Source organism: Colobus angolensis, unplaced genomic scaffold (assembly GCF_000951035.1).
Source record: "Colobus angolensis palliatus isolate OR3802 unplaced genomic scaffold, Cang.pa_1.0 Scaffold17, whole genome shotgun sequence".
Taxonomy (NCBI): domain Eukaryota; kingdom Metazoa; phylum Chordata; class Mammalia; order Primates; family Cercopithecidae; genus Colobus; species Colobus angolensis.
The window spans coordinates 5,529,679-5,553,820 of record NW_012114821.1 but is presented as its reverse complement, the minus strand read 5'-3'; the positions used below and the strand labels follow the sequence as shown (position 1 = coordinate 5,553,820).

At 46.6% G+C, this 24,142-nt stretch overlaps 1 protein-coding gene across 1 annotated transcript in view; it reads right to left on the bottom strand.

Moving 5' to 3' along the window:
• Positions 1 to 18,681: 18,681 nt before the first annotated feature.
• The window catches only part of TRAPPC9 (trafficking protein particle complex 9), a 727,471-nt gene continuing 722,010 nt past the window's right edge, over positions 18,682 to 24,142 (bottom strand). The window contains 2 exon segments of the mRNA XM_011938129.1: positions 18,682 to 19,567; positions 20,299 to 20,522. Of these exon segments, the coding sequence (XP_011793519.1) occupies positions 19,400 to 19,567; positions 20,299 to 20,522 (392 nt within the window). The 3' untranslated portion in view covers positions 18,682 to 19,399.

Below are 24,142 nucleotides of genomic sequence, written 5' to 3'. Positions count from 1 at the left end.
GCTGCTCTCTGCTCCCTCCACTTGCTGGCAACATGAGGTTGATGGGAGACGGCAGGTTTGGGAAATAGAGGCCCATGGGATCATGTCGGGGCCGAAGAAGCCCTGGTCAGCTCAGGCTGGGGGGGGTCCCAGCAGGCTTCCCAGTAGAGGGTCTGGTATTGGTCCCCAGGCAGGGAAATGGGCGAACTCCTGGCTCACACAGTTGCTGTGAGCATTGAGCCAACAGAGGTGATGCCTCTAGGGTGTGCCTGGCTCACAGCAGCGGCTCATCCAAGTTTAAGTCCCTTCCCATAGGGCAAGAAGGGAGGTTGCCAATTAGGCATCTTCCTCATTTGACAAATGAGACTCTGGCACAGAGAACTCTAGGGACTTGCCCAAGGTCACGGAGCTAACTGTCTGTAAAAGGGGACACCATGCACCTTCCGGGTCCCCAGAACCCAGGCCCAGGCGGTCCTGAGTTCCCCAGGGAGTCTGAGGCAGCTCAGAAACCCAGTTCTTCCCACTGGTATCTACAAGGGGTACTGGGGACCAGGCAGCAAAACCTGCGAGGTCCCTTCTCACATGGAGCAGATATGCTCATGGCACAGATGTGCAACGAGTCAGTTAACCAGCAGGATAAGCTGAGAGGATGATTGCAGGGAGATGATCAAACAGAAGGCAATTATTAGGAGGCAGTGTGTGGTGTAGGGGGAGACCTTTGGGATGCACCTGTCAGGAAGAGTCCCCAAGGAGATGGGATTTGAGCTGAGGCCTGAATGACAGAGGGAACAGCGGGTGCAAAGGCCCTGAGGGTGGAAGAGCTTGGCATGTTCATGGAAGAGCAAGGTGGTTGACGTGGCTAGGGTGTGGGCAGCCAGGAAAAGTGTCACAAGACAAGATCAGAGGTCAGCTTTCCTTGGCCCCAAGGAGGACAGGAGGCAGGGCTAGATTGCAATGGTTCCTGAAGGCATAGGCAGGACTGGACTTCCCTTGTGCATTCGCAGAAACGCACTCTGTGCTTTGTGTAGAGGAGGGTGCTGAGGTATATGGAACACCTTTTGGATGGGTATGGGATTTCAGCACCCACATCCCTGCTGGCCTCTGGGGCACAGGGACCTGGGACCTAGGGAGCTCTCTGATAGTATTTCTGATTCTGGAGGGAAAAAGACCCCCAAGAAATGGGTGGCCAGTTCAAGCCATCATGACGGCATCACTGATGACTGTAAACATGTGCAGGTTATGGTGTACATGGCTCAGGTTCAGCTGGGCAACAGCTGAGCCTCCTTTGCCATGCTGACCACCTTCACAGTGTCAGGGTCCACTCACAGGGACCAGGGGCTGCTGGGGTGAGTTTGGTGAAGTTCCCATAGCTTCTTCTGACACCAGCTGACACCAGCTGGCTCCCAGTACCTTGGAACAGAAATGGGGAAGTGTCCCCATTTCTCCAGATCTCTCCCATCACCACTCCAATGCCTGAAATCTCTTTAATGGTGGCAGGTTGAGTCATGGACCCTTTTTTAAAAAAATCATGTTCCTTTTCTTCTTTTTCAGATGGAGTTTCACTCTTGTCGCCCAGGCTGGAGTGCAGTGGCACAATGTCGGCTCACTGCAACCTCTGCCTCCCTGGTTCAAGCGATTCTCCTGCCTCAGCCTCCCAAGTAGCTGGGATTACAGGCACACACCACCACACCCAGCCAATTTTTGTATTTTTAGTAGAGACAGGGTTTCACCATGTTGGCGAGGCTGGTCTCAAACTCCTGACTTCAGGTGATCCGCCCGCCTAGGCCACCCAAAGTGCTGGGATTACAGGTGTGAGCCACCACACCCGGCCCTACCCTTTCTATTTTTGATCACAAAATTAATACTTTTTTACACAAAAATTTAAAAAGTAAAGTATACATTTAAAAATGACTCCAAATCCTAAGGATATTGCCTCTAGGGAAGTCTGGCAGTACCATTTTAGCGGTTGTGGGGGCCAGCTACAGGAAACATAGACTTCACAGCCCCAAGTCAAGAGCTGAGTTCAAGGGAGCCATGGCAATGCAAAGGCAATGGAGCATTCAGGGGAGGAGATCAGAGGAGGCCCCAGAGAGGAACAAGAAACACTGATGCCCCCACCAGCCCAGCTGAGAGGTTCTATCTGGGCCCAGAACCACCATCCTCTCCAGCAAGCACATCTTGAGTGGTGCTCCTGTTTTGGGGGCACTTCCTACGTTCCCACAGTACAGCCCAGGATGGGACCAGGCAGAGATTCCTGTCCCCATTGAACACAGGGCTCAGCCCGAGGCCAGAGAGCTGGTCTGGGATGTGTCAAGAGCAGAAGCCCATGCAACCAGTCCAGGCCCCACCTGTCCCCAACATGGTCAGCCTCCCTGGGCAAGGCACATTCTATCTGATCCTGGCTGACTCTGACACGACTCCGGAGGTACCCAGAAGGGGTTAGGAGAACTTCCTGAGCATAAGGTCAGAGACGGTACCACCTCCTTGGATGTCAGGAGGCATCAGACTGGTCTACCCTGGGTAGTGACAACTCTGTAGTCTGGAGCACTGGGGAATATTCCCCAAATCAAAGCCAACTTGAGCATGGGCACTTCAGGACCGCCATGCTTGAGGGAGGAGGTGGCTGGAAAGAACTTTCCCTTCTACTGGGGGAGGGTGTGCCCTTGGGCAGACCTGGTTCAGATCTTGGCCCGAGCACCAAGATGTCCTGGGGTGAGGGCCCTGGACTCAAGAGCTTCAGGCTTTTCCCTAGCAGAATGGATGTAATGAAGTCTCCTTGCTAATCAGGCAGGGCAAGGGTGAATGCAAATCTATAATGTGAGCCATGTGCTGCACTAGTTCAGTTTCTGACCTTAACTCAGGAGAGCACAAAAGAGTCGGCCTTGAGTTAGATGGTCCTGGTTTGGAATCCTGACTCCACTGTGTACCTGCTGTTTGGCTGTGGGCTGGTCACTTTGCCAGACTGAGTCTTGGTTTTCCTGTCTTGAAGTAGGAATGGGTGCATGTTTTCCTCTTGGCAGAGTTCCCGGCACAGGGAAGCACTGATTGGATGTGAGCTGGTGGTGTCTGCCTCTGTCCTTAGCCTTGAACCTCACTCTGTAGCAAGCTACTCTTGCTTCTCCTGACACAGGGGCACCAGTGACGCCTACACGCCAGCAGTCCTGGGGACTCCAAATCCAGCCAGGTAGAGGTGGTAGCAGGAGGATCAGGGCATCAGGGAGGAAGAGGGGAATGTGGGGAGAAGCAGGGGAACTCCCCCAGTAGAAGGGAAAGTGAGCAGGTGGTCAGACAGATGGAAGAAATGGCAGAGAAGACTTAACCCAGAGTGAGGTTCTGTGATTCTGGTCCAGGTGGACACCTCCTTGGTGCTTCCACTCCAGAGTCCTCCCTCTCCCAGACTAGACCTTAGAGTTCAACAGCCTCAGGACCAGAGAAGAAAAACACATGTTCATTCTTTCTTGACACAAACAACTGTTAATCATCTATTTGGCCAATTCCTGGTCCAGGCACTGATGATACAAAGGTGAGGTGGGCACCATCCCTGCCCCCTGGGAGCTCATGTTGCTGACAACATATCTTCATGTTGCCATCACCATGGCCATGGTTCATCATCAGCAACAAGGCCCCCAGGTCAGCTCCAAACACATCCCCTTCCCCCACTCCTTGTATCCTTGGCCAACCTGACTTTCAGCCAACCCAGCACTCATCTCTACTATGGCTTTGCCATCTCTTCTGGCATCATGGAAAGTACGCAGGAAAAAGATTCAAGGCCAGGCCCTGGGGACCACGGCTTCCTTCATCTTTCCCTCTGTCTTCACCCAGGGCCAGGCCTACATGCTCGTGTGATAGTTCTCCAGCCTCTCCCAGACCCTCCCCATTTTCTCTGAAGGCCTTCTCCCTAATCAATTTCTCTCTACTGGGTTCAACTGCATCTCAGCATCTTTACCCAGGGGCATTTGGCAATCAGACTTGAGCCCTCAAGAGCTGATAAAGAAAAATTATAACATGTAAGGGGCTGCCACTCAGACAGGAGAACAGTTACACCTAGAGCAAGAGTGCCCATATCCTATAGGTTTCTGAATCGATCAGGATGGGATAGGTTATGCAACAGTAACAAAAGATTTCAAAAAGTTAAAAATCGATGGCTTAAAACAGCAAAGGCTTATTTCCTGCTCGTGTCAGTCAATGGGTGGCTTTGCAGGTAGCTCTGTTTCCTGGGGTCCCTCCCAGACAGGCCAGGCTCTTCTGATATGAGCCTCATGATCCCTGGCAGGGAAAGGGAATGTGACAAATGCTGCAATGGGTTTGAAAACTTCTGCCCAGAAATGTCCTACATCACTTCCAATCTCGTTTCCTGGCTGCAGCATGTCACAGGGTCATGCCTGGGGAGTGCAGTTTGGCTTCCCACCCAGCAAAGACCTTGACCCAAGAATCCTGTCCCCAGGCAAGCTTCCCCTCACCTGGGAAGGCAAACGAGAGGAGTTTGAGAGTGTGCTGCCTGAATCACCCACATCTCCCAGCTGAGGAAAAGCCTTGGGAGAAGACTCAAACCCAAGAACAAATGAGACAGAATAGAGGCCACGAAATGAAGAGAGATGAAAAGAGAAAGACACAGTGGTGAGCAGCAGACCTTGATATGTGGATAAATCAAATCAAAATGAATAAGGATAGACCTGTCTCAGACTGCACGGCAGAAGTGCTGAGTAAGGGCTCCTGAAATAGGAGGTCCAGACTGGAAGGGGAAATTCTGATGATAGGCTCTTCATAAAAGTCATAGCTCAGCAGCCTCTAGGAGCTGAGGGGAAGTTAGACGTTTTCCAGAGTCTCATCCTTGAAGGGGAGGGGAGAGGAAGAAAATAAAAGAACTCCAGAAGTGTCACGTTTTTAGACCAAAGAATAATAATTATGGAAGAAATAGAACATCTTGTTGTGTGAAATAGTTGGCACGTTGTTTTCAGCTAATAGTAGAGAAATCTGTGCCTGGTTACATAAGACGGAAAAGGAGGTGGCTTTGAAAGCAATGGGAGGATATGGTAGGGACTTCCTAATTAACAAAGGGGAAGAAATGGAAGGAAGAACAACTTAATCAGACCATCAAAAGTGAGAGAAAGGGAAAGGACAAAAAAATGGCAAAAATCAACAAAAGAATATTGTAGGAATTACATTAATTAATTAAAGTTAATAGTCTAAATGAAAAGAAGTGAATTCCCCCATTAGAATACAAACACTGTCATATCGGGTTCAACAAGCAAAATGAACAAAAAAAAAGATAATAATAAGCCATGTATTAGAAATACACAGAAAACGGCCAGGCGCAGTGGCTCATGCCTGTAATCCCAGCCCTTTGGGAGACCGAGGGGGGCGGATTGCCTGAGGTCAAGAGTTTGAGACCAGTCTGGCCAACATGGTGAAACCCCGTCTCTACTAAAAATACAAAAGAATTAGTAGCCGGGCATGGTGGTGTGCGCCTGTAATCCCAGCTGCTCCAGACATTGAGGCAGAGGAATTGCTTGAACCAGGGAGGTGGAGGTTGCAGTGAGCAGAGATCAGACCACTGCACTCCAGCCTGGGGCAACACAGCGAGACTCTGTCTCAAAAAAAAAAAAAATATATATATATATATATACAATTTATATATATATAATTTATATATATATAAAATGAAGCAATATATAGCCATAGGTCTGTATGGGGAAAAAAGAGGAATAAACATATAAAGCAAAAAATACTAGGAAAGAAAAGAGAATTTGATAAAAATAAAATTATAATGAGAGGTAACTGCACACTTCTCTCAGACATGGACACAAAAATACTAGACAGGGAAGCAGCAGTGTGATGTATTGTATGCCTACTGATTGAATCCTAGTTTGAACAAATCAGATTTAAGAGGCCATTTGAGGAACAATTAGGGAAATATGAACGTAAGTAGAGTTTTAGAAGGCCATAGGACATTATTGTTCTTTTCTCATGTGCAATAATGGTATCATGGTCATGTGGGGAAGCACCCTTTGTTATTAAAGGTAGATATGTAAGCATCTAGGAGTGGAAGTCCATGAAGCCTATCATTTACTTTTAATACCCCAGTGAAAAACAATATAGCAATATAGGCACAGTCATTGGATCTTTGCAATGTATATGGTGTTCATGATACTTGTTTCTCTGCATTTCTGTACATTAAAAATTTTTCAGAACAACCAGTTTCAAAGAATGACATCAGAATTGAAAAATGCAACAAATAGATGTGACCATCCATATGACATACAATGGACAGAATACTTTTATTTGTTTGTTTAGAGATGGGGTCTCACTATGGTGCGTGGGCTGGTCTCAAACTCCTCGAACAGCTCTAGTGATTCTCCCACCTCACCTTCCTGTATAGCTGGGACTATCGGTGCATGCCACACTATACCTGGCTAAAAATCAGTATATAATAGAAACTAAAGAACATTTTACCAAATTCAAGGACACAAGAACAAAGTTTTGCACAGGCCATGTGCTTCTGGCCATATCCCATATAAGTAGAAATAAATAATTTAAAGGGAGCAAAACAAGAAAAATGCTTTACTTAAAAATTTAAAATATCGCTACATAATCCTTGGATTAGAGAGAAAATCAAAGAAGAAATTAAATACTATTTGGAAAACAAAGAAAAAGAGAAGGTTTCCTATTAAAAGATAGGGAGTGGGCCAGGCGCGGTGACTCAAGCCTGTAATCCCAGCACTTTGGGAGGCCGAGACGGGCGGATCACGAGGTCAGGAGATCTAGGCCATCCTGGCTAACATGGTGAAACCCCGTCTCTATTTAAAAAATACAAAAAAAAAAAAAAAAAAAAACTAGCCGGGCGAGGTGGCAGGCGCCTGTAGTCCCAGCTACTCAGGAGGCTGAGGCAGGAGCTTGCAGTGAGCCGAGATCCGGCCACTGCACTCCAGCCTGGGCAACAGAGCGAGACTCCGTCTCAAAAGAAAAAAAAAAAAAGATAGGGAGTGAAGTTAAGACTGTTTAGAAACATCCAGCCTTAAATGTCTTTATTAGAAGGGGAAAAAGACTAAACATTATTTTACCACCTGTCTCAAGAAAGGAAAAGAAACAATAAAAGAAACAAGAAAGAGGGAATCCACAAAGATAAGAACTGAAATTGATGAAACAGAAAATTAAAAAATAGTGTAAAGAATAAGTAAATGCAAAAGCTGGTTCTTTGAAATGGCTGATAAAATAGAAAAAAACTCTCGTGAGTCCAATTACAGAGAATGAAGAAAGAGACTGAAATTAGACAAGATTAGGAATAAGAATGCAGACATAACCAATGTAACTACAGACACAGGGGAGATAAAAAATAATTATGGCAGAATATTATATGCAACTCTGTGATAACAAATTGAAACCTCAAGGAAATGGATGATTTTCTAGTAGAATTACCAAAATCAATTCAAGAAAAAAATGGAAAATTCTAATAGACCAATTATCATTTGGAGAAGGTGATGGGAGATCTGTCAGTGAAAGGCAGCAGAATCAGACAGGCTTACAGCTGAGTTGTACCTAATTTCTAAAGAACTAATCATTTCAATGTTGTTTAAACTATTTTGAGCCATAAAAAAAGAAGCAAAACTCCCTTATTCATTCCATGCATCTAGAATAACTTTAGTATGGGTAATATGCGATAATAGAAACCACACATGAATGGCACTTATAAGTTAAAAGTTTCTAAATACAATACTACCAAACATTAATAGAATCTAGTAACATCTCAAAAAGATAATACACTAGCCTATGAGGTTTATTCTGGGAATGCACTGTGTGGTTGGGGACCCTTGACCCTGGGGACACTGTAGGATATTGTCACCCCTCTTCTCCCAGCATCTTTTGGCATGACAGAGGCAAGTAGATGTTAGGCAATGGTTACTAGTGCATTGACGAGCTCAAATTAACAAGACTGGAGAGATCTAAGACATCCAATGGAGCCTTAATATCTTTTAGGAAATGCCAAGATTTTATATGGAAATTTTACTGGGTTTATTTCCAAGCAGGCTCTAAACAATAATATTGTTTCAGCATCTTTTATACCTTCTATAAAACCAATTCCTTTCCCTTATGATTTGAAATACACTGTGGGAAAGGCTAAGGGAATTTTCCTGTTTTTGAAATGAGCAGCACTGTGCACATTGCTATCCTGAGCATGAGATATACCTAATATCACTGAATTATCTGTAGGGAGAAACTCTGTAGGGAGGTGATACTATGAACACTGAGGCTTGGAGAGGTGCAGTGACTTCCCAGGACATTCAAATGGCAAGGGCAGAGTCCAGATCTAAAGGGCATAGTCCAGATCTAAACCCAAATGAGACTGGATGTGACGTCCAAGCTTTCAATGACAGACATGGAAGCCCTACATGTCCTCTGGTGACGAGTTCCAGTCCATTTATTCAAGGCCAGGCGGAATACAACAGGCACCGAATTAAGCATCAGGAGACCTGGATTCTATTTCATGCTCTGCCACCACCGTTTTGGGGGCCTGGGCCAAGACTTTTAAGACTTCTGCCCTTCTGCAACTGAGTTCCTTATAAGGCTTGTCTCCCAAGTGCTAGCTGCAGGTCGCTGTCCGTGGTGCTAAAAGGCGTTCCTGCCTGAGGGCTCCAGCTTCACTCACTTAGAAAGGAGCAGGCTTGGGCGGCTGCCAGGAGCACAAAGTGCTTAATCAGCAGGTTTGAAATGGCAAACTAAATTCTAAAGGTGGAAGGAAGGAAGAATTCTTTATTGGTTTGCTGGGTCAGTGCCAACGGATCTTAAAATTCTTTCTCTTTTTTCTTAACCAAAAGCCACGTCTTTGACAATTCTCATCACCTGAATTGAATATCTCACTTTTTGGACTGAGACCTAGAATTAAGTTTCCACTGTGCAGGTGAAGAAATGGAACATTTCCTAATTTCTAAAGCCCTTTGTTTGCTCCTCACAAATCCCATTATTCTTTCCCCCAGAGGGAATCAGTGTGCTAAATTTCATGTTAATTATTTTTTGGTCTTTATCATTTGCTGGTGTGTGTTTCAACTCGTGTATATATCCTTCATAAATACATTGATTTACTTTTAGAACTGCACTTAATTGGACTCATACTGCATATATTCTTCTATCCCCTGCTTTGTTCCTTCAACATTATGTGTTTGAGATGCATTCATGTTGTTGCATTTTGACCACTGTAGTATTATTCTACAGAATATGCCATAGTGTATCCATTCCATTCTTAATACGACATACAAATTTTGTCATTTTTTCCTATTATTAGTAATTACGCTATAAACATTCTGGAACATATATTATGTTGCATAAGACTTTGGGTTTCATTAAGGTATGTACCTGGTAGTGGAATTGTTGGGTTCTAGCCTGTGACTACCTCAACTTCACTAGAAGTTGTAGGGACTTAAGGTGTTCACTATATCCCATTATCTCCTCCTCCTATGGGAGACAGGACCCATTTGCAGTCAGTTGGAGTCATGAAACTTGCTCTGCCCCATGGATTCTGAAGATAAGTCACATATCCTTGCCAGGTTGAATATTCTTAGTACAGTGTCAGATCCTCCTCATATTACTCCGTTTGTGACTTGTCTTTCCATTAGTGGTAAATTTTGATGAACAAACGTTCTTAACTTTCATATAGTTGTATTTGTCATTTGTATGGCTTGCGCTTTTTGTGTCTTATTTAGAACATCCATTCACTATGCCAAGATAATAAATATATCTATAATGTCTTCTACATGCTTGATAACTTTGCCTTTCATATTTACATATTTACCTAGAAAGCATTTTTTGTATGGTGTGTAGTAGGGTCCAACATCTCCTTTTCCCTATGGTTACTCATTTTCCCAGAACTGTGTAAGGAACTGCCCCTCGTTTCTCCACTGGTATGTGATAGTGATATGTCATGCATCGAGTCTTCACATATGCATGGGTCCATTTCTGGGCTCTCCACTGGTCCATTTGTCTATTCCACACTGTCTAATTGCTTTAGCATAAAAATACATTTTGATTTATTCTTTAAGAGTATGTTGGCTATTGTTGGACCTTTGCATTTCTATATAAATTTTAGAATCAGCTTGCCAAATTCCACCAAAAAAAGTCAAGATTTTTATTGGTGTTGCATTGAATCTGTAGATCAATTTTGCAAGAATTTATATCTTTATGAGGAGTCTTCCAACCCATTTATTTAGATCTTCTTTAATGTCCTACAATAAATTTTTATAACTTTCTCCATAAAGGTCTTGGATATTAAAGAAAGATTTATTCTTGGTTTCTGTATGTTTCCTATTGAGGTTGTAATAAATTACCACAAACTTAGTGGCTTAAAACAACACAAATACGTTATATTACAGTCCTGGAAGGATGAAGTCTGAAATGAGTCTCACCGGGCAGAAATAGAGGTGTCAGTAGGTCTGCATTCCTTATGGAGTTTCTAGAGGAGAACATATTTCCTTGCCTTTTCCAGCTTCTGAAGTTTGAGGCATTCCTTAGCTCTTGACCCCTTCCTCCATCCTTAAAGCCAACAACATTGAGCTAAGTTCTCTTGCTGCCATCCCTCTGGCTCTCCTTTGCCTCCTTCTTTCCCTTTTAAGAATTCTCATGATTACATTACATCTACCTTCATAATCTCCCTATCTTAAGACCAGATGATTAGCAAGCTTAATTTTATCTGTACTCATTATTCTTCTTTGCCATGTAACTCGGTATATCATAGGTTTTGGGAATTAGGATGTAGACATCTTTCAGATGCTGTTATTCTTCCTACCATGGGTTCTTTATATTTTTTGTAGTTCTAAGAATAACGTTTATAATTGTATTTTCTAGATGTTTCTTGCTATGGTGCAGTAATGTTGTAGATTTTTGTATATCGATTTTGTATACAACAAACTTGCTGACTACAATTCTAGTAAATCTAAAGATTCTTTAGTTTTTGTTATTGACGATATAATGTACACGAGTTTTGTTTCTTGCTTTTTAGGTTTTATGCCTTTATGTGTGATTCTCTTTGCTTTTCTGTGCTAGTATGGACCCCTTATACAATGTGAAGATAATGAGCATCCTTGTCTTATTCCTGCTTCAATAATGAGAATAAGGCTTGCTGTATGTAGTTTTTACAGGTAGTCTTTTATCAGGTTAAGGGAATTATCTTCTAGACCTAGCTTGCTAAGAGTTCTTTTTGGGCTTGGGGAGTTTTTAATAATGAAATAATGTTGATTTTTATCAAAAGCTTTTGATATGATCATCAAAGGACGATCATATGATTTTTCTAATTTGTTAGTGGGGTGAATTCACTAATGCTTTTTTAATGTGAAACCAACCTTGCATTCTCTGAATGAAGACACCTTGATCACAACACACTAACTTTTTCACACATCATTGAATCTGTTAACATTTAGAAGTTTTGCATTTTAAATGATGCCTGATTTAGCCTGAAATTTCCTTTCTCATGTTCCTTCATCAGATTTTGGTATTAAGATTATACTAACCTTATAACAATATTTGTGTGTTTACTCTTTTTCCACATTTAGCACATTCAGAAATATTTTGTATATCATTACAATTTTTTGTTCCTTAAATGTTTATTAGATTAAAAACCATCTGGGCCTACAGTTTTCTTCTTGGAAAGACTTTTACCTTGATTTGATTTCTTTACTGGCTTTAGGATTATGTAGTCTATTATCATAAATTTTATTACATTTTTCTAGAAAATTTATATTTGTTTTCAAGTTTATTGACATAAAGTTCTTCATAATTTCCTCTTACGTTTATAATATCCTTGTATCATTGTCTGCAATATCTGATGTCCCTTTTATTTGTAATGTGGTTATTTGTGCCTTTTCTTTTGTCCTTATTAATCTAGTCAGAGTTTTCTCCATTTTATCAGCTTTTTCAATAAATAAACTTTGGCTTTTTTCTATTGTGTGCGTCTTTTTTATTTTATTAATTTATGATCTTATCTTTATTATATCCTTCTGTTTTCTTTGATCTCTACTGCCATCATTTTCAGTTCCTGGGGATGGTGCTCAGCTCATTAACTTTCACACTTTCCTCTTTTGATTACAAGCATTTGAGTTTATAAATTCTCCCTCTAAATGCTGACCTATCTGAAGCACTCGTTTTGACATATACTTTTATTATTGTCCATTTTCAATATTTCCTACTTTCCATGGTGGTTTCTTATTTCAACTATGAGTTACCTAGAAGTGTTACCTAATTTCCAAATACATGAGACTTTTATAATTATAAAAAATTAAAGTGATAAACAACAAAAAGGTGATCAATTTCTAACTGAATCATATTGGGTTCAGATAACGTGATCTATGTAACAGTCCTTCCACTACATATTGGGCCATAAAACAAATAACATATTTGCTTGATGAAAATGTCTCTGTACAGCTGTTGAGTGAAATACTCTATATATGTCCATTAAGTCAAATTTATTAGACTTTTCAAATCTTCTATACCCTTAATAATTTTTTTCTTCTTAATCTTTCATTTTCTGAGAGAGCTGTGTTAAAATCTTCCACTGTAATTATTGGTTTGTCTATTTCTCCTTATAGTTCTGTCAGGTTTTGCTTTATGTATTTGACACTGTATTATTACTTGCATACAAATTTGGAGTTATTATAGCTTCCTGGTGAATTACTACTCTTATCATCATGATATTATTGTCTTTATTTCTAGAAGTAATTTTGTTTTTTGTGCCTTATAATTTCTTTTCATTAGGACTTTTCTGGTACATATTTTCTTGCCATTTTATTTCAACCTTCTGTATCCTTATGTTTTAATGTACATTGTAAACATCATAAACCTGATCTTGTGGGTTTTGTCATCTTTCATCTAACAGATTTAGTATATTTTCATTTATTGTAGGTACTTATTTCCATAATTTATAATCACTTTTTAGCTGTTACATAACTTCTCCATGCCTCATTTTTCTCCACTGTAATACAGGGATAATAACAATATCTACTTTAAAGATTTTTGGCTGGGAGTGGTGGCTCACACCTATAATCCTAGCACTTTGGGAGGCCAAGGCAGATGGTTCACCTGAGGTCGGGAGTTCAAGACCAGTCTGGACAACATGGTGAAACCCCGTCTCTATTAAAAAAATACAAAAAAAATTAGCTGGGCATGGTGGCAGGCACCTGTAATCCCAGCTACTTAGGAGGATGAGGCAGGAGAATTGCTTGGACCTGGGAGGCAGAGGTTGCAGTGACCCGAGATTGTGCCACTGCACTCCAGTCTGGGCAACAGAGTGAGATTCCATCTCAAAAAAAAAAAAAAAAAAAAAAAAAAAAAGACTTTGTAAGTAAGCTTATCTATATCTATGTATCTCCTAAGAAAGAAATAGACTTCCTTATAAGCATACTTATTTTATATCTTATAGCATAAAGGTTTTGTATATATAATCTTAGAAAAATGCCCAACACATATGGCTATATTAAGTGTAAGTATCACTGTTGGTATTATTCATACCATTAGGGTTGTGGTTTTATTTGCTCTACCATTTGTATTTCTTTCTGTAGTTTTTCTTCTTTCTTGACTTCTTTCAGACTGATTAGTTTTCCTTATTCCAGTTTTGGGGTTCACAAATTTAGAAGTTACTCATGCGATTTTTCATCTTCTTGATAGTTACCCCAGAAATGGAAACTTGGAAACCTTTTTTTTGAGACAGGTTATCGTTCTGTCCCCCAGGCTGGAGTGTAGTGGTACAATCATGGCTCACTGTAGCCTCAACCTTCCAGGTTCAAGTGACCCTCCAATCTTAGCCCTCTGAGTAACTGGGACTACAGGCATGAGCCACCACTTCTAATTTTTAAATTTTTTGTAGAGATGGGGTCTTGCTACATTGCCCAGGCTGGTCTTGAACTCCTGGGCTCAAGCGATCTTCCCACCTCAGCCTCCCAAAGTCCTGGAATTGCAGGTATGAAACATCATGCCTGGCTGAAACTTTCATAAATAAAGCACCAAAGCCCAAGTCTAAGTAAATCAATATCTTTACCCTCCTCTTAAATCTTTGAAATTGAATTAAAGGACCATATCACACTTTAATTCCAATCATCCCCTCACCAACATTTATGTGCTATTTTGCTATATACGTTAATTCTATTATGCTGTAACTCAACAGTTCACAATTATTATTACATGTACCGTAAATGTTTGTTTAGATTTACCAACATATGTATCACTGATTTGTTCTTCCTTCCTTCTTGCATCTCTGACATTCCATTTGGTATCAATTTCCTTCTACTTGTATTTCAAATTCCCTTTAATGAGGTTTTGGTGGTGGAAAACTCTGCTTTTGTTTATAATACAATGTCATTATTTTTACCCATTGGGAAGTATTTTTGTTGCTCAGCACATCTCCGTATTATTTCATGAACTCCTGGACCCCATTGTTGTTGGTGAGAAGTCAGCTGTTAATCAATTGCCACTCTTTGGAAAGTAATTTGTCTTGTCTTTCTCTTTTAAAAATCATCCTTTTGCATCTGGTCTCCTGAAATTGTATTATGACGTGTCAACTGCGTATTTTAAATGTTATCCTACTAGGAATATTTGGACTTCTTGAATCTGTGGATTTTTATCCTTATGAGTTTTGAGGAGTTCTCAGTCATTATTTCTTCAATACTGCATTTTCTCCATTGTCTTTATCTCTTCCTCCAGAAACTCCAAGTAGATATGAGAGTTTCTCACTTTGTCCTCCGTGTTTCCTTAAGTTTCTTTCATATTTTCTGGTTTCTGTTTTTAATAACATCTTCAATTCTACCTTTCATTCACTAGTTCTGTCTTGAACTGAGTTTAATCTGCTCTTCAAGTTATTCATTAAATATTTCACTTCGACTCTATTTTTCCATTGCAGAAGTTCTGCTTGATTCTTTTATATTCTAGCTCTTTACTCATTTTAGTCTTCTTTTTCATTTCTTGTAACATATTAAGCATAGTCATTTTATAGTCTATGTCTGATAAGTAGTGTATCTGATTCTTTTTCAACCCTGCATTTGCTGATTTTGTCTCTCCTAGCTCTCACTCATGATGCATTGCTTCCTTGTGTATTTCATGACTTTCTTTGTTTTTAAACTCTGAAATAATCATTTTACTCATAGAAACTCTTGCAGGTTTTTGGATAAAAATGAATTCCTCCAAAAAGGATGTGTTTATTTGTCTGGTACCTGTATGATGGAGTGCAGTCTGTCTTTGAAATTAATTAACAACCTAAGGTTTGGAAGAGGCAGTTAGGGAGTGTAATTTGGGACTGCAAATTCATGAGAGGGTCAATTTGGAATCAAACGGTCAAGATAGGGAAGTGTTACATCTACTCTCCTAGTAGGGTGGGAAGAGGATTATTTTTAGTTTATCCTTTACTAAAGGTTGTAATCTTTGGGCTTTCAAATTGATGGGAAGCAGTCACCTGTTCGATTCTCCAGCCAGTGCGCCCTGGGCTTTGTCATCTTTCCTCCAGTTTTGGAAGGCTGAAGAAATTGATACTCTGGCTTTGGCAAAATCCCTCAAAGTGGAAGTTGGCATCAGTGCACAGCTTACCTCTCAGGACTTTGCCTACACACAGGTACTGGGCTGAGCATTTCTGACTCTCTTGCCAGGTCATGGATGCACTTACAAATGTGTTTTCAGTGAGAGGCTTAGCCTAGATCCCTAGTCTAGATCTCTAGTCCTTCATGTTGAAACCCTTTTTTGATAAAAATTTATTGTGTCTGAAGACATTGCTTGAGGTCCCAAGAGCCATATGGTCACATACATCTCACTCTCTCTCCCCTGCTCACTGGGATCAGAAATACCTCTTAACAAGTCATCATTGACAATTCCTTGGCTGGCAGGCTCAGAATCCCCAAATGATGCTTACATGTTTTGAAACCATCCACAGGTCCGGACTTTGCCCTATTGACAAAGAGCTCACTCCATCAGCATTCCCTGTCCCATTTTAGCTCTTGTGTTAGAAAGTTCTTCCTTAGATGCTTCATGTTACCTAATACAGTAAGCCATGCAGGGGAGTAATGGAGCATAGCAATGTGGCCTGTTAAGGATCCTAGGAGAAGAATGGAATTTCAGGCACATGGCACAGGATATTTCAGGCACAGGACATGTGGATGGAATTAAAAAGAACAGCAATGGGAAGGCTAGGAGAAGGGGCCCAGTATTTATTGAGACGTTGCTATCATGTGCTAAAAAATCTAGGAGATTAAATCAAACAAACTGGTATGAAAGTGCCCATGAAATAAGTATTTGTATCTCTATTTATTCAGATGAAAAAAATCAAGGCTTAATTTAAGTAACTTGTCCAAGGTCAAGGAGTTGGCAAGTGGCTGAGCTGGAATTCAGCTTCTCAGACATCTTCCTTTGAATCCTTGCCTTCCTTGTGAATTTCAGATGACAGAGCATGACGGTTGCACGATTATGGGGTCACTGCAGGCCTGTCCTGCCCTGAGGGACCAAGGATCAGAAGGGCAAAACCAACCCGCTCAGCTAGTGAAGTGAAGTGGACATGGTCTATTCCTGGTTTACCCTCCGCTGACCTTCAGGAGGTTTCTGAATGCACCAGGGTCCTAGAGAAGCAGCAGCTGCTGGACTGTATTGCCAGGTAGCCAGCAGCGTGGGGTCCTGGATGAGGCTGGAGGATACTACGCTGTCACTGAGACACCTGCCTCAGGTCCTCCATCTCAGCCATTGCCCACGAACACAGCTCCACAGCCAGAATGACCCAGCCACAGAAATGCCAGCAAACAACACCCCTGGCTCCCCACATCCCATGGTAAAGCTCCAAATGCTTGGAGCACACACAAGACCTGACTCCAGGTCACCTTCTCTACTGGGTGTAGTTGAGGGCCTGGCCACTTGGGCTGTTTCTGAATGGAACAAACAGCATCCATGTATGTCAACCTCAACAGAGCCCAACATCTCAACTTGGAAACTTGGAAACCTTTTTTTTGAGACAGGTTATCGTTCTGTCTCAGGCTGGAGTGTAGTGGTACAATCATGGCTCACTGTAGCCTCAACTTTCCAGGGACAGAAAGGGTGCCCTGGGGCTTGGGAAGGGCCTGGGGCTGGCAGAGTCAGGCTGTATTTGGGTCATTTTCCAGGAGGCCTGGGTTATTTCTAACACTCCCTCCTCCAAGAAGACAACTTTGCCTCCTACCCCTTGACATTCTTCTTGTGGCATCCAGCATTTTCTCTGGTAACTGCTGTGGGTATTTTTTGTATTTTGGGAAACTAAAAAAGGTAGAAAACTGCAAAAAAGAATTACAGTCACCAATATGCTTGCCACTCAGAATCAGACCTAGCAGAGTTTTCCATATTGGCTTTTCTAGGCTTCTATATGCATCTATATCTAATCTGGATCTATGGCTGGATCTGTATCTGCAGCATGTGTGTACGTGTATCTTGATCTCTTGTGCTTTTGAAGGGAAAGTATGTTACTCAAGTCCCTGGTGACCAGCACCCTCATTGTGACATCAGATGAGATGTCAATTGCAACCTCAGTTGAGGTCACTCTTCTACAGGGGATGTGTATCCTTTCTACCTTTAAACATGTTGTTATAGACATGTTCGGAGGCATATAAAATTTGTAATTTGGGGGGCACACTGTCTACACAAGTGGGGTTGGGCTGCGCCCATCATCCTGCAAAGTGTTGTTTCATTCAATGGCATAGTTTTGGGCTCTGTTGAGGTTGACATACATGGATGCTGTTTGTTCCATTCAGAAACAGCCCAAGTGGCCAGGCCCTCAACTACACTGATGCATCCTGAAGGGAAGGGCTGAAGAGACCGCCCTCGGGTCCCCACCCACTACTGCAGCCAGACCTTCTGGGGCTGCCTTCCCTGGGGAGCCTCGAGCAGATGCTGAATGAGCTCCAGGGACTGAGGACCACTGGACACCTGCCCCCACATGCCCCCAGCCCACACTGCATCACAGAGTGCTCCCATCATTCACTGGGCAACAGTAGGAGGACACAGATGGAACAAAAAATCTGCTCCTCAGGCCGGAGGCCACAGGGTGACCTTGCTCCCAGCGAGGGAGGTTTGGGCCTGGGGCTTCAGGTCCTCCGGAAGCTTCCTCAGCCCCGCAGGCCTCCTGATGCCAACACGACTCTGCCATATAGGGGGCCAGGGCAGCCACTTTCTGGTTCTGCCTGTTTGGCCAAGTGGCCTTGAGGAAGCCTTACTCTCTGTCCCCCAATACTCCATGGGACTTTCAGTGCCCAATGGATGCCTGACAAGCCTGATACCTGCTGGGGGCCAAGCGCTGTTTATCCTTCCCGGGAACTGGAGAGCCAAGGGTCAACACAGCCAGGAGCCTGCCCCCAGGCCAGGACTCTTGTGGGTGGTGTAGACACCCCCCAGCTCTGGCCCTCAAGGGAGATGTGAGCCGTGTGCTTTCTCTCTCCTGTTCTCCCTGAGGAACGCAGGGCCAGCTGCCCACTGTGGCAGCAGCTCGGGCCCAGTCACACTCCTTCACTGGCGATCTCCCTCCCCTGAGGGGCTCCCCTCCACCTCCCAGACAAGCTGCTGGTGCCCAGATTCCTGTCTCAGGGTTTGCTTATGCAGGATCTCTAACTCAGAACCTGTCCCTTCCTGGGTCCGCTTCTGCTGGGAAGCCAGCCACCTGAGGTGGGGGCTGACGGGCTAGGTGGGGGCCCTGGACTGCACTGGGCCAGCAGATACAGGGAGGCAGGGAGGTGGAGGAGGCACGCCATTTATTGAAGAACTGCTCGCAGACATGGACACACATAGCCACGGTACCCAGATACCACCCTGGGGCCAGGGAGCACCCAGAAACAGCCCTGGGCTGGCAGCCCAGGCCTGGACATTTGCCCACCATGGGTGGAAGGCCTCTCTTGGTGTCAACCATCCATGACCACCTACGGCACCATCTCTCCTGCCAAGTTGCCCATGGGGGTCTCCAGGAAGAAAATCAGCCTTGGGGGATTCCAAGGCCCAGGGAGGGAGGGAAGCTGCCCACGCCCTCAGGCTGTGCCCAGCCTCATGCTCACCGTTTCTTTCTATGGCCAAAGGGAAGTGGCTGGATGAGGGAGGTCCCTCTGCTGGGGTGAGCAGCACAGCACGGCTGGGGCCCCAGGTCACAGAAACGGATGCAGGGATCCTGGGACCTGGGCTGAATGGGGACCCACTCTGGGGTTTCCTCTGCTCCGGCCTGTGTATAGTCCAGGGAACAGTGTGGGAAGGGGTGTGGCACGGGGTGGGGCTGCCATGTCTGGGGGCTTCTGTGTAGCCCAGCAAAGATGCTACAGGAGGAATGGGAGGAGAGGGCTGGGTGGGGGTTGGGGGAGGAGGAGGAGACGGGGCTGCAGTGAAGGCCTTGCTCATCGCAGGGGCTGTGGGAGGCCAGGCTGGGTCACCTCTGGCCCTGCAGAAATAGGGACGGAAGTGGGCGGGCTCAGGCCTGCGCCTCCAGGGCGCGCACGTGCACGCTGGGCAGGCAGAACCAAGAAGGTGGCAGCTCCTTGCTGGTGCTGTCCTCGTGGAACCGGATGTGGAGGAAGAAGTCGCCCGTGTAGAGGAAGAGGAGGGCCCCGAGGCAGGCCGACTGGCCAGACGGCTGTACCTGAGCAGGGAGGAGAAAGATGCGTCAGTTTGGTCAGCAGCATGGGCCACCCAAAGCCCCCAGGAATCTCAGGAACCTGCCTGGACATAGGCGCTATGGGGGAAGCGAGGGCAGCCCAGGCCTGGCTCCAATGCCCCCTCCAGCAGGTCACTGTGCCTCTCCAAGCCAGTTTTCGTCTTTGAAAGGAACTGCCAACATTCCCATTCCTGCATTGTTTGGGGGCACAGGGGGTCAGGAGCGTAGGAAGGAGTGAGGGAGAGGTTGGGGCAAAGGGGAATGGAATGACAGCCTGTGCTGGGGCCTGACAGTGAGGGGCTGAGAGGCTGCTTGGGAGGTGGGGCCAAGGGTGTGGGCTGGAGCCTCTCCATGGGAGGAGAGGCAGGCACGGGATGGGTGACAGTGACGTCACAGTGATGCCACAGCAGGGTCCAATCATGGAGTGGCACCCTGTCCTGGGCACAGCTCCCATGCCCTGCACATTTTCCTGCTTCGCCAACGCTCAGGGCCTCACTGCCCAGGACAGAGAACGAGGTGAGCTTGTCTAAGTTCCTGCAGTGGGTGGGGCAGGCACAGACTCAGTGTGCACACGTGACCACAGAACCCCTGCTGCTGTCGTCTGCTGGACGTATGCTGACCCCAAAGCCCACCACCCAGGGAAGGGGGACGACGACCATGAGGGCCTGGGCCACATGACCAGAGGCTCCCAGACCACCCTGCACACCACCACGCACTGCGTCGAGGTAGAAGGTGCTGGAGCCCACGAAGGAGATGGTGTCGTGCAGGTCGTAGTTGTGCACGCCATTCTGGTGGTCCTGGAAGGGGACCACAGTGAGGGCGAAGGGCCCTACGCTGCGCGGGCTCCGGTTGGTCAGCCGCACTTCCAGGCGCACAGGGTCGCCCACCTGGCAGGCCGCCGCAGACTCACAGTCACACAGCTGTCCATCCACCAGCACATCTGCAAGGGACACCAGACTGTCAGGGGCTGGGCTGGCCTGCATGGCCCAGCCAGCCTACCCCACCCACGCGCTGATTCATTCATTTCTTCCCTCCTTCACCCTTCAAGGCTGCCACCCACTCCCTGCCAGGCTGGGCACTGGGGACACAGATGTGTGACCAGTTCCTGGTCTCCGGAAGAGGAACCTGGCAAAGACAGGTGTGGTGGCTAGAGCTGTAACTCAAGGGGTCTGCACTCCACTGGAGGGGCCTCTGGGAGGGCCTCCCGGAGCCTCCTACCACAGCCCACCTGGAAGGGGAGGAGCTCTCTCGTGAGTCAGGGGCTCCTGTCCGGGTGAGCGTCTGACATCGTAGAAGTGAGGGTGTGGAAGGAACCCTAAAGTGCCCCAGGTCAGGGGTCAGGTGAGCTTTGGAGCACAGGCAGGCCCGGGGGTCCCTCTCCTCTGGGGGCTGCAAGACCACACATCCTGGGAGGTGGTGTCTTGATCTCATTCCCCAGGAAGAATGCACAATGGGCTCCGGCACTCCCTGCAAAGTGGCTGCACTGTGTTCTCATCCTGTCGGCCTGTGCAGGGTGCCGGACACACAGCCCAGCACAGAACAGGTGCTCCGGGGAGCAGCACAGTTCTGGGAGCTGTGGACCCTGCCAGGTAGGGAGCTGGGCCTGGGTGAAGGAGCATGGATTCAACCCCTTTTCCCTTCCTTGCCCACATGCTCCAGGAGCTTGCAGACAAGGAGGATGCCTCCCAGCTGGGCAGCAGCAAGGAAGCAGCCCGAAGCCAGGGTGGGGCAGGGGGGAGTGGGTGTGCCCCCTCTCAGGGAAGTGAGCTGATGGTCAGGGTGGCGGGTTTGATGGCAAGCCCCGAAAGGCATGTGAGAATGTGGCCGTAGTGGGGAAGGGAAGAGAAGGGGCTTTGAAGATGTCATCAAGTGAAAGGCCCTATAGGAGCTCATTCTGGATTCGAGCGAGCCCTGCAGTTAGTGACAATGTCCCTGTATGGGGCAGAAGATTTGAGGGCGGATTTGCCCTCAAATCCTGGCTTTGGCTGCATCCTATGCTTTTGGATGTGCAGGGCCACCTGCATTGTGTCTGACCAGACCGGGATGAGCCCAGGGGTCCTGAGGCCCTGCCCACTGGGTTATGTATAGTTTCCCTGAGTATTTCCAACACTGCCTGACATGCAGCAGACAGCATGAAGATGGGCTCTTTGTTCTCCCAGCTGGTCTATTCTGCTGAGACCAGGAGGTAGGACCAGAGGGACCTGAGCTTGATCGCTTCTACCTATGGAGCCCGGGGTATATCACTACACCTCCTGGGCCTCAGTTTCCTTTTCTGTAACATGGAGCCGACGCTAATGCTAACAGTTGTGATAAGCTCATATCCTTGCCGTGAGGAGCTCAGTCACAGCACGCCCCAGTACCCATGACCATTTTGAGGGACTCTGTCTTAGGAAGTGCCGTTGGGGCAGTGGCGTTCTTCTTGAGCCTTGGTTACCTGTCTGTGCCGTGCAGCCCAGCACAGGGAGGCTCCCATCAATCCCCAGCCCTTCTCCCTCCTCTACCTCTGTGCCACCCAAGCTAGGCCTCAGTAAATGTTTCTTGAACAGTGAACCAAACCAGGCGCAGTCTGAGCTGCTTGAATAAAAGTGGGGGAGATGGAGAGAGCAGATGTCGGGGCGGCCTGGTTGCTGGTTCCATCAAGGGAAAGATACGATTATGTGCAAATCAGTGAAGGGTGGCTGGCTCATTATCGCCCTGCTCTTTTTTTTTTTTTTTTTTCCTTTTGCAGAGAACTGTGTGGGCTGCTGGGGCAGGAAAGGACTGGTCTGTGGGCTCCTGGGCAGAGCCATCCTGGCCTGCTTGTTTAACCCTTCCTAGCCCCAGCTCTGTACAACCCCTGGGGAAGAGAAAGCTGATGAAGGGTTAGAGCCAGCTCTCCCTGTGAATGCTGCTGGGGGAACCTTTCTTTGCTACTTTCTCTCTAGGAAGAGGGGAAGGAATGTGTGGCACTTAGGTGTGAGGTCAGGGCGGTAGGGGTTGGCAGGGGTTGTGGGCAGAGCAACACCTTGTCAGAGCAGGCGGCCAGGCTGCAGTCCCAACTTTGCCTCTGACTGCCCTTTACACTGGGAAAGACCGTTTGCCAACTGGTGCCCCCTCCATCTCACCTGTGAAACTGGGATAATGATTTTGACCTCCCAGGCTGGGGGCAGGGGTGAAGAGCAGAGAGAACACAGCCGGAGCGGCCGCTCCTGCCACAGGCTCTCCTGTGTGGCCGTCATTGCAGAAGGAGGGCAGTGCTCTGGAATGGCAGGCAGCACCTGTCTTGCTCTGCTCTGTCCCCGCTCCCAGGGTGACCAACTATCCCAGTTTGCCCAGAGCTAGTTTGGCTTTAGCCTGCATTGCAGGAAACCCTCAGTGCCAGGCAAACTGGGACGGTGGGTCACGTTACCCCGAGGTCTGGTACCCACAATGACTGCTGACCACGTTAATGCATTTTTGTGCTCAGCGAGCAGCCGTTTCCTTCCTTGCGCCACAGCTGGGGCAGCCCCTACAACTCCAGCAGCTCAGATCCAGGCACACAGGCCCCAGACGCGGACTCCTTCCCATGACCCAGAGGAAAAGCAAACCTTCCTATGACGGGGCAGAGCAGAGGTCTGTTTTCATCTGAGAGCATTAAACTTTCCGAATTCAAAAGGATGCCCTGGTCTCTCCTGGGACCCTCAGGGTACAGCTTAGGGAATTCGGTGGAAACGGGTCTAATGACCGTGAGGATGATGGTGGCGACGCTGGCAGCTGCCTTGCAATGAGAACGTGTGACGGCATGGCAGGGCTGTGCCTGGGTAGCGGCAACGCCCCACCACGTCCATTGTTGTCAATTCACTTCTCTGCCTCCGGGCCCGAACAAGCTGTGTCCCGTCCTGGGGCATCAGAGGAAGTGGGCTCATTTCTGCAGGGCCCCGCTCTCCACAGAGAGCAGGGGCCTGCACGGAGCAGCTAGGACGAGGGAAGAGAAGCCGGGGTCACCGTCCATCACAAAATGGCTTTCCTGACTCCAACCAGGAAGGAGCTGGGATAAAGAATGGGAAAAATTTCTCACAGACAAGCTGTTTTGAACCAGTTTCTAAACTGCCGCTGAGGGACGGGAAGGAACCACATGTGAAAGCGTGGGTGCTGCTGGGAGCTCAGTCCGGCCTGTGGCCACCGTAGGGGCTGGCTCTACTCCTGGCTCCCCCAGCACCCGGCTTCCATCCACGTTCCCCAGGCAGGCCATGAGGGACAGAGCGGGCAGCCTAGGGGCCACGCAGCCTGCCTGTCAGCTTCAGCTGGGAAGAGTGGGTGCTTCCTGGGGGGCCTGCTGCTTGATCACAAGGTAAGCCCTAGAACCGGGACCCTGTGAGGGGTGGACAGTTCTGTGACCACAGCAGCCCAGCTGGCTGTTCCCCAGGAGGTGGGCAGGGATGCCAGTGCATGTATCCCCTCCCCTGAGTGCTCCTCACCAACCCCGAGAGCACCTTCCCAAAGCCTTCAGCTGGGGGTCATCTGCCCTCCCCCGGGGAAGCCCTGAGTCTGGCGTCTGGGTGTGTGGGGTCCAGCTTTCTCCCACTGTTCTCTGGGGCTGGC